Consider the following 16042-nt stretch of genomic DNA (forward strand, 5'->3'; position numbering starts at 1 on the left):
CACGGTGCGTGGTAAGATAAGGTACCACCGCTGCTGTTAGGGACACCTGGTGGTGGTAAGGCAGCAGGATGTTTAACCCCTCCGTGGGTAGGGTTTTTTTGCCCCGGGAGCCCGGTGATGGTGGGTGCCGTTGGGGAGGAAAGGGTTTCTGAGTACTCACTCAGTCCAAGAATACTGACACTGACATCTTGTAAACCAGAATACTGAGCACTGCTGCAGCAAAGAGGGAGAATGCTTGGACCCGTGCCCTTGGTGTTGCTTGTAAGCCTGTGACCTTTTCCGTGGCACCTTCTTCACTATTTGGAGCCAGTAGTATGGAACTAGTCGGGTCCCGTTTACCTGTATGGCTAACGGAGTGAGCTTGCTCTCAGGGTTAACGCTCGGGATTTTCTGGACTGTGTTTGGGAAAGTCCTATCCCATCGGTGAGCTAGTACCCCGATTTTGGAGTGGGTGAGGGATGAATCCTGAAGACTTCACCCCCGCCGGGTAAATTACCGGGCTGCATTAAGCTACTTCTCGGCCTAGGGTCCATGTACCCCGTCGTGCCCTGACCCCTGCCCAGAGATGGCTCAAGGCTGCCGGCTGCCCTCCTCGGCACGATCACTTGCAACCGGGGTTCCAGCTCCTACCAGGCCCAGAGCAATGTCTGCAACCTAGAATTCTACTAGGAGCCCAGATCCTCACCCTTCACTCTCCACTTCCAACTCTTCTTCTTTTTTTACACTTTTCACCACCCCTTACCAACCCTCCAAGTGGGTGGCCCTATTCCCTTCAGGCCCCCCAATGGTGTGTCTGGTTGGGTGTGGTGCAAAGTGTTCCTAGGATTTTGATTGGCTTGGCTCTTAGCAACACCAACAGACAGGGATCCGTAACCAAGGAGGATGCGGATACTGTGCAGAAGGGCATATTGCACAATACCCTGTGACGACCTGATAGGCCAGGGCGTCACATGTACAGAGCTGAGCTGAGCTACCTGACAATGCCCACTACACATTGTATGGAGCTGAGGTGAATGACCTGACAATGGCCACTACACAGTGTACGGAGCTGAGGTGAACTACCTGACAATGCCCACTACACAGTGTACGGAGCTGAGCTGAGCAACTTGACAATGTCCACTACACAGTGTACGGAGCTGAGCTGAACTACCTGACAATGCCTACTACACAGTGCACAGAGCTGAGCTAAGCTACCTGACAATGTCCTTTAATCCAGAGTCACACTTGCGAGTGCCTCGCGTGTAACTCGCGTGAGTGTCTCATTGAATCACCCGGCACAGACTCAAATTCTCAAAACAGGAGCGGGTCGGTTCCATGTATCTCTATGCAGCTGCGACGCTCCTGTCCGTTGAGTGTGCGGCCATGACGAGTGATGCAATGAGAGACTCACGCGAGTTATACGCGAGGCACTTGCAAGTGTGACTCTGGCCTTACCATGAATGAAGCCTGGATGTTCTGACTGTGTGCACTTTGTACATTTGGCCTCCACATGAGCAGCAGCTGACTGGTGTCGTGGACTCGGGTATTGGACCCTCACTGCTCAGATAAATAATTGAGAAATCTCCTCTTTTGCAGATCTGAGAGAGGTCGCATTACATGCAGCCCTGCGGATCTATTGCAAAAACGCAAAGTCAGGAGGTGGGTTTGTGACTCTTCTCCAAATCAAATGATTGGCACGTTAAGGACATTTTAGGGCATGCAGCTGCTCCCAAAACAACCAATTACACCACATTATATTTGATAAAACACCATGTATCTGCCCTAATTTAAGTAATCAAAACTTTTTAAAAAATCAATGAAAAAAATAAGAACATTTTCTGTATAATCCCATAATTGTCTTATTCTCATGTCTCTATCTGTCTTGTTGGACACAGGCATCTGTTATGTGGAGATGTTGAGTAACTTTTGCTGTAGCTAGGCAAGTAATTAAACTGAACGATGTCCAAACCTCAAGCTTGTGTCATTTCCAAATATCTAGAGTTTGGTTTCTAAGTGAGTCTGACAGTGTGGCAGCATGCCTGATATGTAGTACACGGACAAAACGCTGAGCTGTGAAGACCAGCTACAATTGTGCAACGTGCGGCCTCTGCCAGGTACTGTTCTCTGGCTTAACATACCCTACGATCTGTATGATGTTAAATACATAGATACGATGTTTATGGAAAAGTGGCCCTTGGCTCTACGGACGCTCTATCCTCACAGCAGATTAAGTCATCTCACAACAGCGGTCTATGGCACGCTTCTGTGGTTTCACAGCTCGGACATTGTCTCTTTTTACAGCTAGCTCCATTATTTACTGGCAAAATGATTGCTCTCAGTAAATACTCGAAACATCTGATACTTGAGGCCCTTATAAATGTACCAGGAGAGTAAAGTACAATATTTTTTCAAGTCCATTCATGAATTAGAGGAGCTCCTAGCCTCACGCTCCTGTTCCACTGCCGTTCTCCCTCAGATCTGTCCACTTTGGTGTAGCTGGGCAAAACTGCTGTGAAAATGCTAAAAGTCGCAACATTTTTGTACACCCTCAAGTTGCACAAACATTTTGTACTTTATCATAGAGTTTTACAACAGATTTCTGGCGAAAACACTTTGAGTCGGGGCCATGGGGTTTTTTTAAGGCCAAGGCTGATTTCACACATCCATCATTCATGATCTAATTACAGATCCTGATGTCCAGACTGGCTCTCTTGGTCCAAACTTAACAGCATCATAGGTTTACTTGAGGCTGTTGAATACTGGTCAGGAAACCCCCAGCAAGTCCGGACATGCCATGAAGGAATATTAAAAATTTGAAACTGGCCTAGCTCCATAAAAAACAAAAAAAAAATCATTCCCATATCATTGGAGGGCTCCTCGTACTGGTTGTCTCTCTTCCTATCTGGAGGTATATATTAAATTATATGGGGAAAATAGTGACTGTTTATGGATCTGAGTATTTAAGCCTATTTGCTTAAAATCTGACAGATTTCTGCTGAGATTTGCAGCAGATTTTCTATAGTGTGTGTAGGAGAACTACATAAGATTATCTCAGCACAGGAACATTTTTTCTAAACATATCCAATTGTGGAAATTATTATTATTCCGAGATCTATTAAACTTAACTTTGTTTATGAGAAAACCCCTTTATTGCACAGTCAGACATTAGTTTTTCACGCATTCGGTTTATTCGAATTTTTCACAGATAAAATTCGTATCTATTATAGTCGATGGGGCTATTCAGATGTCCATGTATAGAGACAGATCCAAGTTTTATCTAAGGGCGGCTTTGCACGTTGTGACATCACAAGCCGATGCGATGTTGCACGCGATAGTCCCCGCCCCCGTCGCAGGTACGATATCGTGTGATAGCTGGCGTAGCGAAAATTATCCTTACGCCAGCTTCACATGCACTCACCTGCCCTGCGACCGTCGCTCTGGCCAGTGACCCGCCTCCTTCCTAAGGGGGCGGGTCGTGCAGCGTCATAGCGACGTCACACGGCAGGTGGCCAATAGCGGCGGAGGGGCGGAGATGAGCAGGATGTAAACATCCTGCCCACCTCCTTCCTTCCGCATATCCTACGGAAGCCACGGTGACGCCGGTAGGAGATGTTCCTCGCTCCTGCGACTTCACACACACCGATGTGTGCTGCCGCAGGAGCGAGGAACAACATCGGACCATCGCGTCAGCGGAATTATGGATTACGCCGACGCTGAACCGATGATACGATTACGACGATTTTGCGCTCGTTAATCATATCATCTAGGCTTTACACACTACGATGTCGCATGCGATGCCGGATGTGCGTCACTTTCAATTTGACCCCACCGACATCGCACCTGCGATGTCGTAGTGTGCAAAGCCCGCCTAAGTCGGAGATTAAACTTGAAAATTTAAGTCTAGGGGCCAGTGAAAAAATTTGGCAGCACTCAGATATCATCCGTATGTTTTATGTTTTTTCACTTACTGTTTGATCGTAGAAGCTGGAGAAACCTTCAGCAGTTTGGGGTTTTTTTGCATACAAGAAAAACTATAAAATGCTGACAGTAAAACATGGTATGCGGACCAAACATGAAAATCTGATCAAAAGCACTAATTAAACTTGGTTAGTTTTTTGCCTGAGTGACAAATAGCTCACATCTGAGTGACCCCTTAGGCCTCATGCACACATTGAGTATTTGGTGAGATCTTTACCTCAGTATTTGTAAAAGAAATCTAGGAGTGGGGCAATCCAATGTTAAGTATAATAGTAACACGTTACCTCTTCTGTATTTATACCGACTCCTGGTTTTGGCTTAGGCCGGCTTCACATCAGCGGTATTTTGCTGCAATGTCGGATTCGTCAGAAATGCAGTACAGTTCAATACAGTTAAATGGAATCGCGGCAAGATAAGGTCACATGCGGTCACATGCGGCCGAATCTTCCCGCGATTCCACTGTATTGTACCGCATTTTTGACAGATCCGGCATTGCGGCAGAATACCGCTGATGTACGCGCAGCCTTACAAATACCGATGTAAAAAACTCACCAAATTCTCATCATGTGCACCTTACTGGATTCCTAAAGGGAAAATTCAAGCTTTTTTTTTGTTCAATTTCTTGTTTTCCAAAAAACTATTTCTAGTCTAAAAATGTGAATGAAATTAATGATACTTTCCTCTTAAAGAAAATTGTATACAGCCACAAAGTAGCTATTCCAGGCTAACAACAATATAAATAGAAAGTAAGGAAAATCCCTGATCCTATAGTTTTTGCTTTTTTCACAAACTAACAGTTTTAATACATTTCAGGTTTTGTATCTTTTTGTAGCATTTCACGATCTTTGTAAAAATACACAAGCAAGAATTTACAACATGAAATCACATCCACTGTCAATTGTGCAAATTTCCCGACGTGTTTATATAGGCACTTACCAGTGTGCTGGCATCAGTCCAGCGGAAATCATTTTCAAACATCTTATCATTCAGCCCAATCCACTGGTAGTCATGACCCAAACCTTACAAGAGAGAAGATGAGTAGGAAAACACATTTGTAAATAAAGGTTGTACGGGACACAAACCCACATCAACTCCACTTCCACATTGGTACTTACGGTTCACAAAGTTCTGCTCCTCCTGTGATAGGATGCTTGTGAGATGGCCTCCCTGGACACGACATTCCCTCTCCGCTGCATCCCAAGTGCGTCGGTGAGCAAAGTATTTGTAGCAATGCCCTTGGAACTTATGCCAGCCATAGTCACAGACCTCTGAGTCTAAAGAGAATGCATAAGACGTTATTTATAAGTGCAAAGATATAGTTCCCAGTACCCTACAAGTATTCCGTTATCTAATACCATTTTCTTATACTATAACCAGCTTTCTCTTTATAAAATATGAACTAACACAAGTCTTGGTAAGGTGCACCGACTGTGACAGATATTACAATAGCTAGTGGCATGACCTGAAGTTCAAAATCTCCCAACAGGTTCCCAAACTATTCTAGCTATATATTTGTATTGGTGTTCTTATATAGGTTAAAAGTACCTTTTGGACCCTAATAAACTCCAGGACCCCAGGTGCAACTGAAAATCCCATCATCCACTACAGTTAAAGGGGTATTGTCAACTACAAGATCCTATCCCAAGCTGTAGTAGGTGTAATAATAATAATAATAATAATAATAATAAAATAATAATATTAGCAAATACCTCCAATTAGAAATGTAATATTCTCCTGATATAGCTCTGTCTCTTCCCTCATGTGCAGGGCATTGCGGCTTAGGTATCCATGGTTACGCCCATGAGAAACTAACTGTCACTATATGAGTGGGTGTAACCATGCATACCTAAGCTACAATGCCCTGCACATGAGGTGAGAGACATGGCTATATCAGGAGAACTATACTTCATTTCTAATTGGAGGTCCTTGCTAATATTATTATTACACCTACTACATATTGGGATGGGATCATGGAGATAGGAATACTCCTTTAACTATAGTTTCTGTATGTGCCGCACTAAGCAGAGACACAAAAAGTCAGACTGCAGTTTGCCAAAATGAACGAGAGTAAACCAAAATCCTTCTGGGAAAACATCTTGTGGACAGACAAGACCAAAATAGAGCTTTTTTGGTAAAGCACATTGTTCTACTGTTTGCTGAAAATGGAAGGAGGCCTACAAAAAACACAGTATCTATAGTCATATATGGTGGAGGCTCAAAGAAGTCTTGGAGTTGAGGTTGCGAGGCATCATGAAATCTGGAGATTACCAAAAGATTTTGGGTTGCAATGTAATTCTCAGTGTCAGAAAGTTGGGTTTGTGTCCTAGGTCAGGGGTCTTCCAGCAGAACAAAGACCCCAAACATGCTTCAAAGAGCACAAAGAAATAGATTGAAACAAGGTGCTGCAGAGTTCTGAAGTGGCCAGCAATGAGTCTAAAGGCCGCTTTACACGCTGCGATATTGGTACTGATATCGTTAGCGTGGGTACCCGCCCCCATCTGTTGCGCGACACGGGCAAATCGCTGCCCGTGCCACACAACATCGCCCAGACCTGTCACACTACTTACCTGCCCGGCAACGTCGCTGTGACCGGCGAACCGCCTCCTTTCTAAGGGGGCGGTTCGTTCAGCGTCACAGCTGCGTCACTGGACCACCGCCCAATAGAAGCGGAGGGGTGGAGACGAGCGGGACGTAACATCCCGCTCACCTCCTTCCTTCCGCATAGCGGCCGGGAGGCAGGTAAGGAGTGGCTCCTCATTCCTGCGGTGTCACACGGAGTGATGTGTGCTGCCGCAGGAACGAGGAACAACTTCGTTACTGCTGCAGTAACTATTTTTGAGAATGCACCCCCATGTCACCGATGAGCGATTTTGCACGTTTTTGCGACGATGCAAAATCGCTCATAGGTGTCATACGCAACAGCATCGCTAATGCGGCCGGATGTGCATCACCAATTCCGTGACCCCAACGAATTCGCATTTGCGATGTCGCAGCGTGTAAAGCCCCATTTAATCCCACTGAACACTTGTTTAGAGATCTTAGAACTACTGTTGGGAGAAGGCGCCTTCAAATATGAGAGACCTGGAGCAGTTTGCAAAAGAAGAGTCCAAAATTCCAGTTGAGAGGTGTAAGAAGCTTGTTGATGGGTATAGGAAGCGATTGATTGCAGTTATTTATTCTAAAGGATGTGCAACCAAATATTAATTGAGTGTGCCAACAATTTTGTCTGACCCATTTTTGAGGTTTTGTGTGAAATTATGTTTAATTTGCCTTTTTTTCTCTTTTTCTGTTGTTGTTGCAATACACAAAAGAAATAAAAGGTTATATAACAAAATATGTATAATTACAATAATTTTCTGAGAGAAATACTTAATTTTCTGGAACAATTTCAAGGGTGCAAACAATTTCAAGGGTGCCATGACTGTATGTGTAGTATAATCAGTGGTGTAAGTATACAGGGTGCAGAGATTGCAGTACCATCTGCACCTTTGAGTCTAAAGGGGACTTTACACGCTGCGATATCGCTAACGATTTATCGTCGGGGTCACGGTGTTTATGACGCACATCGTTAGCGGCATCACAGCGTGTAACACATACGAGCAACCTTAAACGATCGCAAAAGAGACAAAAATCGTTGGTTTTGGAGAGGTCGTCTAAACACCAAAAATCGTTGTCTCGTACGTAGCGATGTTGTTCCTTGTTCCTGCGGCATCACACATCGCTATGTGTGACACCGCAGAAGCGACGAACATCTCCTTACCTGCATCCACCGGCAATGCGGAAGGAAGGAGGTGTGCGGGATGTTACGTCCCGCTCATCTCCGCCCCTCCGCTTCTTTTGGACAGCTGCCGTGTGACGTTGCTGTGACGCCTAACGACCCACCCCCTTAGGCCCTGTGCGCACTAGGCGTTTTTACCAGCGGTTTTACCCGCGGTTTTGTTGCGGAAATTTCTTGAGAAATGCTTGTGATCTTTCTGCAGACATTTCCCAGCAAAACCTATGGGAAAAAAAATAGCTGTGCGCACACTGCGTTTTTTTCTCAAGAAAATTCTTTCTGAAGATTTTCTTGAGAAAATTTCTTGAGAAAATGTGCATGTCACTTCTTTTCCGCAGGTACCTGTGGTATACCCCCGGTATTTCACTCCATTCACTGTAATGTAATCGCGAAATACCAGGGGTATACCGCAGGTAGCAAATAATGTGCAGTATACCCCCAGTATAGCCGCGATTTACCTGCGGTAATGTTCATCGCTGCCTGTGGTTTTGCAGGGAGTGATGTCATTATGACAGAAGAGGAAGCGGAGCAGAGTAAACACACACGTCTCACTCCCTGGACGCCGCACAGAAGCACTTCCGTGTGACCTCCAGGTGCCCGTGCAGTCTGTGTCCCGCTCCGGCCCCGCGGCTGCCTGCCCTGCAGTGTGTCAGTGTCTGCCCGCAGTATCAGCAGTTTGTCACCCTGCAGCGCAGGCAGACACTGACACACAGCAGTGCATGCAGCCGCGGGGATGCCGAGCGCTGCTGTCAGGAGGTGAGATGAGATCATTACCTGCTGTGATGATCTCCTGCCTCCTGACGTCACTGCTGTCACTGCTGTCCATGCCCGCGGCCCGAGACTGTCACTGGCGGTGACGTCATGGGCTCTCGTGATACTGCAGAGAACGCGGCGAGCATAGAAGGCAGTGACAGCACTGATGGCAGGACTGCAGGAGATCGTAACAGCAGGTAATGATCTCATCTAACCTCCTGATGGCAGCGCTCGTCATCCCCTGCAGTGACCTGGGCTGACCTATTGATGTTAGCTCAGGTCACTGCATTACTCTCCCAGCCAATGGGGAACCTTCTGTTCTTCATTGACTGGGACAGTGACTATGGTATGGATCGCCGTGGAACCCTCCCTTATTGGATTACGCTGGACCCGGATTTGATTGTTCTTGTCAATAAATTGGTGAAAGAGGGAATGCGGGGAGTGTTTTTTCAAATAAAACTTTTTTTGTTGTCTATTTTTTATTTCTTACTGACTGGGTTTGTGATGTCGGGTATCTGATAGATGCGTGACATCACTAACCCCAGGGCTTGATGCCAGGTGACATTACACATCTGGCATCAACCCCATATATTACCCTGTTTGCCACCGCACCAGGGCAACGGGATAAGTTGGGGTGAAGCGCCATGATTGGCATGTCTACAGGATGCACCAATTCTGGGGCGGCTGCAGCCTGCTATTTTTAGGCTGGGGAGTGTCCAATAACAGTGGACCTCCCTAGTCTGAGAATATCAGACCCCAGCTGTCCGCTTTACCTTGGCTGGTGATCCAATTTGGGGGGGACCCCAGGTTTTTTGTTTTAAATTATTTATTTAATGTAAAATAACAGCGTGGGGTGCCCTCTGTTTTGGATTACCAGCCAAGGTGAAGCTGCCAGCTGTGGTCTGCAGGCTGCAGCCGTCTACTTTACCCTAGCTGGCTACAAAAGATGGGGGGACCTCACGTCATTTTTTTTTAAATTATTTATTTATTTTTTGGCTAAATACAAGGCTAGGCACCCTTTAGTGCCACATGAAAGTCACTAAAGGGTGCCAGCTTAGAATATGCAGGGAGGTGGAACATTATATAGGTCTTTCTCATCTATCTATCTATCTATTCATCTATCCATCTTTCCCTCTATCCATTATCTGTCTATCTATCGATTATCTATCTATTATCTATATTATTTATTGCAGTTCAGCATAAAAAAAACGCAGGGACCAACCTGCGGAAAAACCGCGGCAAAATCGCATGCGTTTTTCCCGCGGTTTTGGTGCGGTTTTTTACCGCAGGTGCGGTAATCTTCAACTCCTAGAATTTTCTCAAGAAATTTTCTTGAGAAAAATCACTTTTCTAGTGCGCACATAGCTTTAGAAAGGAGGCGCATCGCCGGCCAGAGCGACGTCGCAGGGCAGGTAAGTCCGTGTGATGGGTGTTAGCAATGTTGTGCGCCACGGGCAGCGATTTGCCCATGATGCACAACCGACGGGGGTGGATACGCCCGCTAGCGATATCGGTACCGATATCGCAGCGTGTAAAGTACCCTTTAGGGGAACCTAAAAACCATTTTCTAATAAGAGACTAGTTCTATAAATGACCCTTGGTATCTGGGGAATGGGTTTGCTATAACTTTGGCACTTGGGCTTTAAAAAGTATCCATCAGTGTCATTTTTTTTTTTTTCACTAATCAATAGAACTCGTGAAGATAAGCAACTTTGTAGTGTGATATCTGATAAGATTTATTTCAGAGTTGTTTATTTTTAGATGTAATATTGATTTATTAATAAAAGCTCTTCTTTCAGCTACTGTATAGCGTTTAGTGGACAAGAATCCCAGTTTGAGCTATAGGGCAGATACTGCTCACATAAATCCTACATAACATAATAAGCATTCTGCGACAAGTGCTTCTAATTATGGATCCTGATATCAGACGACTTGTCTAATACTTGTTACAAATATTGTGTCACATTCGGCTTGTTAAAAGGTTTGAGAGTGCTGTCCGGTACTAGTCGATTAGCGTTAGCTCCATAAGTATGAAAAGTATTATATTCCCTGCACCTGCGTCCTTTCTCTGTGTAAAGATAAGTAATGGCTTAAATAGTACGATTGTGCAACTATAGCACTAAAACTCGCCAGCGCAGCTCCATCTGCTACAGGAGGACATTGAGCTAAGGAGCTAGGAGAGAAAATCTGCAAACTCGGCAAATTATACAGAACGCAGACTACGTAAATGAAAAATGCAGAACGGCAAAATAATTTCATTTTCAGATATTTATGTCCTACATTAAAAAAAAAACCCCTTCATTTCTATATGATCATAGAAAGCTAAATACCTATCGTTTAGGACCTGGGTTGTTTTCAGCATGAGATCATTTTAGGTGTGAGCACAATTTGTAGACGTAAATCACTTATTGTTTTATGCGAAATGCAGAAATTTGACCAAACTACAAGTAGTAAAAGTTAATCTAAGCATTAACCCACACCCATCCTGTGGTACAACGTGGTACATGATCAATCTACTTGGCAGTTCCCTCATTCCAATGAATTCAGGACTGACGCGGCAAAATGTAGTCTCCTGCCAGACCTGAGTGTCTACATCACTAATACAGCTTTATTTTGTCTGGCAGAATGGAAATTTGGCTGAGGATATCTTGCTCCATTCCCAAACCTACTGCAAAGCCCTCAAGTAAAGGAAAAATTAAACCCAGAGACGAGGAACCAAAAATCTGTTACTGAGTGATAAAATAGGAAATGTCTAACCAGCTACGAAAGCGCCCATGCCACATGATGGGCTACTATATGATGGTGGCCACATTTCTCACTCTGGTAGACCATTAGATAAATGATCATTAATTTTTCTGAGGAAATCTGCTTTAAGGAAATCTGTCAGCAGGTTTTTTACTCCCAAATTTTTTATACACTGAACAAAAATATAAACGCAACACTTTTGTTTTTCCTCCTATTTTTTCATGAGCTGAACTCTAAGATCTAAGACTTTTTTTCAAGTACATGAAAGGCCTTTTTCTCTCAAATATTGTTCACAAATGTGTCTAAGGCCTGAAACACACTTCCGTTAAAAACACGCTCGTGCCGCGAGACACGTATTTACCCTGCGTGTTGCGTGTGGTAAGTACGTGTCTCGGGTACGTGCGGTCCACGTGTGTTCTACGTGTGCTATCCGCGATAACACACGTAGAACCGGTAATTTGCATTCTCACGTGGTCCGCACTGCTGTCCGTGGTGATGATTTTCGGTCTCCAGCCCTGCCGTCTCCCCGCTGCTGCTGCTGCCGGACGCAGTGAAGTGAATATTAAATGAGAATAATGAGCGGCGGTCGGCAGCAAGTGGCAGCAGCGGCAGAGACAGGAGAGCTGGAGAAGGTGAGTAAATATTTTGGGTTTTTTTCACTGACACGTGTTTTCTCCGGCGCGTGTCACACGGGACCGCATCCACACTACATCCGTGTGGTACGGGTGTGGGCCGTGTGACACCCGTGATGCCGGAGAAAACGTGGACATGTCAGCGTGTAGAAAAACGCACACACGTACAAACACACATGGACACACGTTCCGTGTGGTTTTACGTGTGTGTGCCTGCTACAATAGGGTAGCATTGTTGAACGTGTCTCCGTGCCGCCGGTACGTGCAAAAAATGGTAAACATGTACTGGCGGCACGGATGTGTGTCGGAGGCCTAAATCTGTGTTAGTGAGCGCTTCTCCTTTGTCAAGATAATCCATCCACCTCACAGGTGGCTTATCGAGATGCTGAATAGACAGCATGATTATTACAGAGAAAAAGTCTTAGATCTTTGAGTTCAAAAACAAATGTTACGTTTATACTTTTGTCAGGTGTATTGTCATAGCGTTCTTTTAAAGACAAGTCCAGCAATACCTTTATATGGCCAGTCTCTTCCTCCATTACTGAGAAATCACTGTTTGAATTTATATGCAAATGAGACTAAAGAGTTATAGTAGATCTGAAGCCTTTGTCACTCCAGCTCTATTCCTGCCCAGTAAGCTCCATTGCCTGAAGTCACACAGCATCAAGGCTATCAGTCAAGGAAGTGGAGGCGGTACTGTGCAGGAATAGAGCTGGAGTGACGGAGATTTCGGTTTTACCATCATAGTCCTTCAACCTCATTTGCATTGCAATTCAAAAGCTAATTTCTCAGTAGTGGAGGACTGGACTGGTCATGTAAAAGTATAGATGGACTTGTCTTTGAAAGAACTACATGCACAGATACAAAGTTTGGGATGTGAAATCCTCCTGACAGATTCCTTTTTATGTAAAGTGACCCATTGGACAATGTACTGGGAAGAACTTCAGTATTTCTAACTGCTGAAAATAGCTTAGATGTTACGTGAAGAATAGATGAATGTTGCCACATTCTTCTTACTTTAAGTCTTCTAGTCTTTGGAGAAAAATTCCAAAATTACTGATGTGGGGACCCATAACCTTTCTTCAAATGCTTGTAATATACCATAATTAGTCCTGATACCAATTCTATAATCTAGCCATCCAGTAAAATAGGTATGTTAATCGTATTTTTTCTACAAAGGAGCCTATACGTAATGGTGAAATGATGCCAGAAGCATTTGTTGGGCATCATGGTGGCTCTGGGGTCCTGGGTTCAAATCTCATCAAGGAAAACATCTGTAAGGAGCTTATGCTTCCTCCTTGCTTGTTCGGGAGCCCTCCAAGACATACTGATAGGGATTTTACATTCTGAGCCCCAGTGGGGACAGCGTTGATGATGTCTGTAGAATTTTATGGCGCTATATAAGTGATAAACTAAATATCCTTTTTTTTTTCAATTTAAATGTCATATGTCTCAGGGATTTTCCAGTTTAGTTTATTGTTGAACACTTGAGATTGTCTAATGAGCTATTTACAGCAAAATATTATTTTAGGTGACCACATAGCAACAGACAAAGCCATAAACTAACAACCACCATGTCCAAAACTGCCTTAGCCAACTGGTAATGCAATGAACACACAGGGGGAAGGTTGTTATCTGGAACAATGGCTTTTTGTATGGCTGAAATGTTCTGACCAGTCAGCGCATACTGTAGCGTCTTACTGCCCAGGTCAAACTCCAGAGACAGGACTATTTCATTACTTGCTATGGTGTTTGAGTAGATTTGCACCCTTAGGCGATTTAGATTGCTGTTGATATTACAGAATAAGATGTGTTTCCTATTTTCTCCATCGCTATTAGCACATTTCAACATCTGCTGTTCTTATGTGACCGGTCCACCGCACTGAGACTTCAAAGTATAGCATGGGTCCGCTTCCTTAATCAAGAGTAATTATCCATTAAAGTGAAACATTTTAAATCAAATAAAGATGTTGGTTCTCTTTCCAACGAGGATCCGTCACTCTCAGCCCATATGGCGACAGCGAAATATTGGATTGCACTTTCTATTGGGAAATTGACATGTTACAGACTGTAATAATATCATTGTCTTACAATGTATTAGGAAATGATCTATGGTAAAATAAAGAATTAAGTGTCCTGTGAGGATTGTAGTTGTCCAAATGTCACTGATAAAGCAGATGTTCTTGGAAACTAACACCAAAGACGAATGCTTCTAATATAACTTTCTATGTTGTAACCGAAGCTTCCTGCAGATCGGTGCTCCCGGCCACCCAGATATAAGGAGTCTATATGAGGGTGGCTTGTGTAGCTTCCACTGGAGGCATCTATGATAGTGACCATTGCCCAGTTATTGCCACTTGGATATTTCATATTTCATTACTTCTGATATTAAATCATTGCAATTATATTATTTTACCTTGCTCACAAAGCGCTCCACTGTAGCTGGGGAGACAGATACACATGAATGAATTAACACCATCAATACAAGCCGCTCCATTCCGGCAGGGGTTCGACTGGCATTCATCAATGTCTGCGGAAAATAAGCTGAGTCAGGAAAAGCGTATATACAGTGGGACCAGCTATTTTTCTAGGTACTAGACAGTAGACTACATATTATATCTTCACAAAGAAGATGTAATAAACAATCTCTTTTCAAAAACAATTAAACATGATCTCAAGCTTGACCACTTTGCCAATAAGAACTTTTATAAGAATTGTTCCTTCCTCTTTTTTGAAATAAGAAGAGACATGAAGAGAGAGGAGACAAATGATCCCACTTAGTAACTCAGAGGTCTACCAAAAGATGTAGTGAGTTGATACACGGCATTTCTGGGGTGGTGTACAATTAGGGTCCAAAACCGTCTCAAGTAGATGTATCAACTTGGCACTCAAGATCAATGTGAATAGTGTTTTTTTATTGTGAGGTCTTTTGACCGAAACATCTGTGGTTGTGCTGGTCCTACAAGACCAGCACAACCCGTCAAAAGACCTTCATCAGTGTGCGAGCAGAGGGTCCTCAGAAAGTATAGTAGCATGGCGAGCAGTGTTGCTGGGTATGATGCGGTGTCCACATAGTCAGCGGTGGACACTAGGTTGTATCCAGTAACACCGCTTGCCACTTTACTATATTTCCAAGGACCCTCTGCAAATACACTAATGTAAGTCTTTTGACCGAAACGTCTGTGCTTGTGCTGGTCCTACAACTTCCTCACAATAAAAACCACTATTCACTTTGATCTTGAGTGCCAAGTTTCTACATCTACCAATATAGGCATAATGGAGATTAGCAACCCAAGTAAAATGAATAAAATAGTCCAAAGACATCCTCTTAATGAAAAAAAGTACAAAATCTTTATTAAGAATTTATCAATTAAATAATTACAAGAGGGAATACAAAAAGACAGAAAAATTAGCAAGATAAACAACCAGGTGCAAGGGAGAGCTCCAGGGAGCACCATAAGTCAGAAAATCAAGCTATTGAATGGGTTTATGGCACTTTGACACTATATAGCTTTGTCACTAGGCTGGCTATATGCTGTACTCCTCCAAACTTTCGGAATGATCAAATACTTTACACAAGGGCTCTGCTGTTCAATATCTGGGAACGATTTGATTGACTGAATCACCCATTTCTTGATTCTCTGACTTATGGTGCTCCCTGGAGCTCTCACTTTGCACCTGTTTGTTTATCTTGCTAATTTTTCTGTCTTTTTATATTCCCACTTGTAATTATTTAATTGATAAATTCTTAATAAAGATTTTGTACTTTTTTTCATTAAGAGGATGTCTTTGGACTATTTTATTCATATTACTTGGGTTGTTAATCTCCTTTTTTCTCCTATTTTCACATGCTTTGGGAGTGACCCACGTATATAAATAATTATGATGGTAAATATGTTTTCCTTATCCTGGTTCTAATATAGGCATAATATACTGCTCAAAAAAATAAAGGGAACACTAAAATATCATTTTGTTGTTTAAGTGTTCCCTTTATTTTTCTGAGCAGTATAGTTTATCAATAAGGCCCTGATTTTTCAATGCAATTTTGACAGAAATTCTGGAGAAAATTGTTCTAAAAAGTTGCAAAATGTTTGCGCAAAAATGTTGTGATTTTTGGTCTTTTCATGCTGGTGGGGTTTGGACAGAAGTGTGACGTCACAGTTCATCTAATTCATAACTA

At 43.4% G+C, this 16042-nt stretch overlaps 1 protein-coding gene across 2 annotated transcripts in view; it reads right to left on the reverse strand.

The window, feature by feature from the left end:
* The window catches only part of VCAN (versican), a 145633-nt gene that overhangs the window by 24035 nt on the left and 105556 nt on the right, over positions 1-16042 (reverse strand). For both annotated transcript variants that reach the window (XM_075325137.1, XM_075325136.1), the window contains 3 exons: positions 14279-14392; positions 5073-5231; positions 4894-4976 (listed from right to left, as the gene is read on the reverse strand). In XM_075325137.1, the coding sequence (XP_075181252.1) occupies positions 4894-4976; positions 5073-5231; positions 14279-14392 (356 nt within the window). The remainder of the gene's footprint in view (positions 1-4893; positions 4977-5072; positions 5232-14278; positions 14393-16042) is intronic.

Source organism: Anomaloglossus baeobatrachus, chromosome 1 (assembly GCF_048569485.1).
Source record: "Anomaloglossus baeobatrachus isolate aAnoBae1 chromosome 1, aAnoBae1.hap1, whole genome shotgun sequence".
Taxonomy (NCBI): Eukaryota; Metazoa; Chordata; class Amphibia; order Anura; family Aromobatidae; genus Anomaloglossus; species Anomaloglossus baeobatrachus.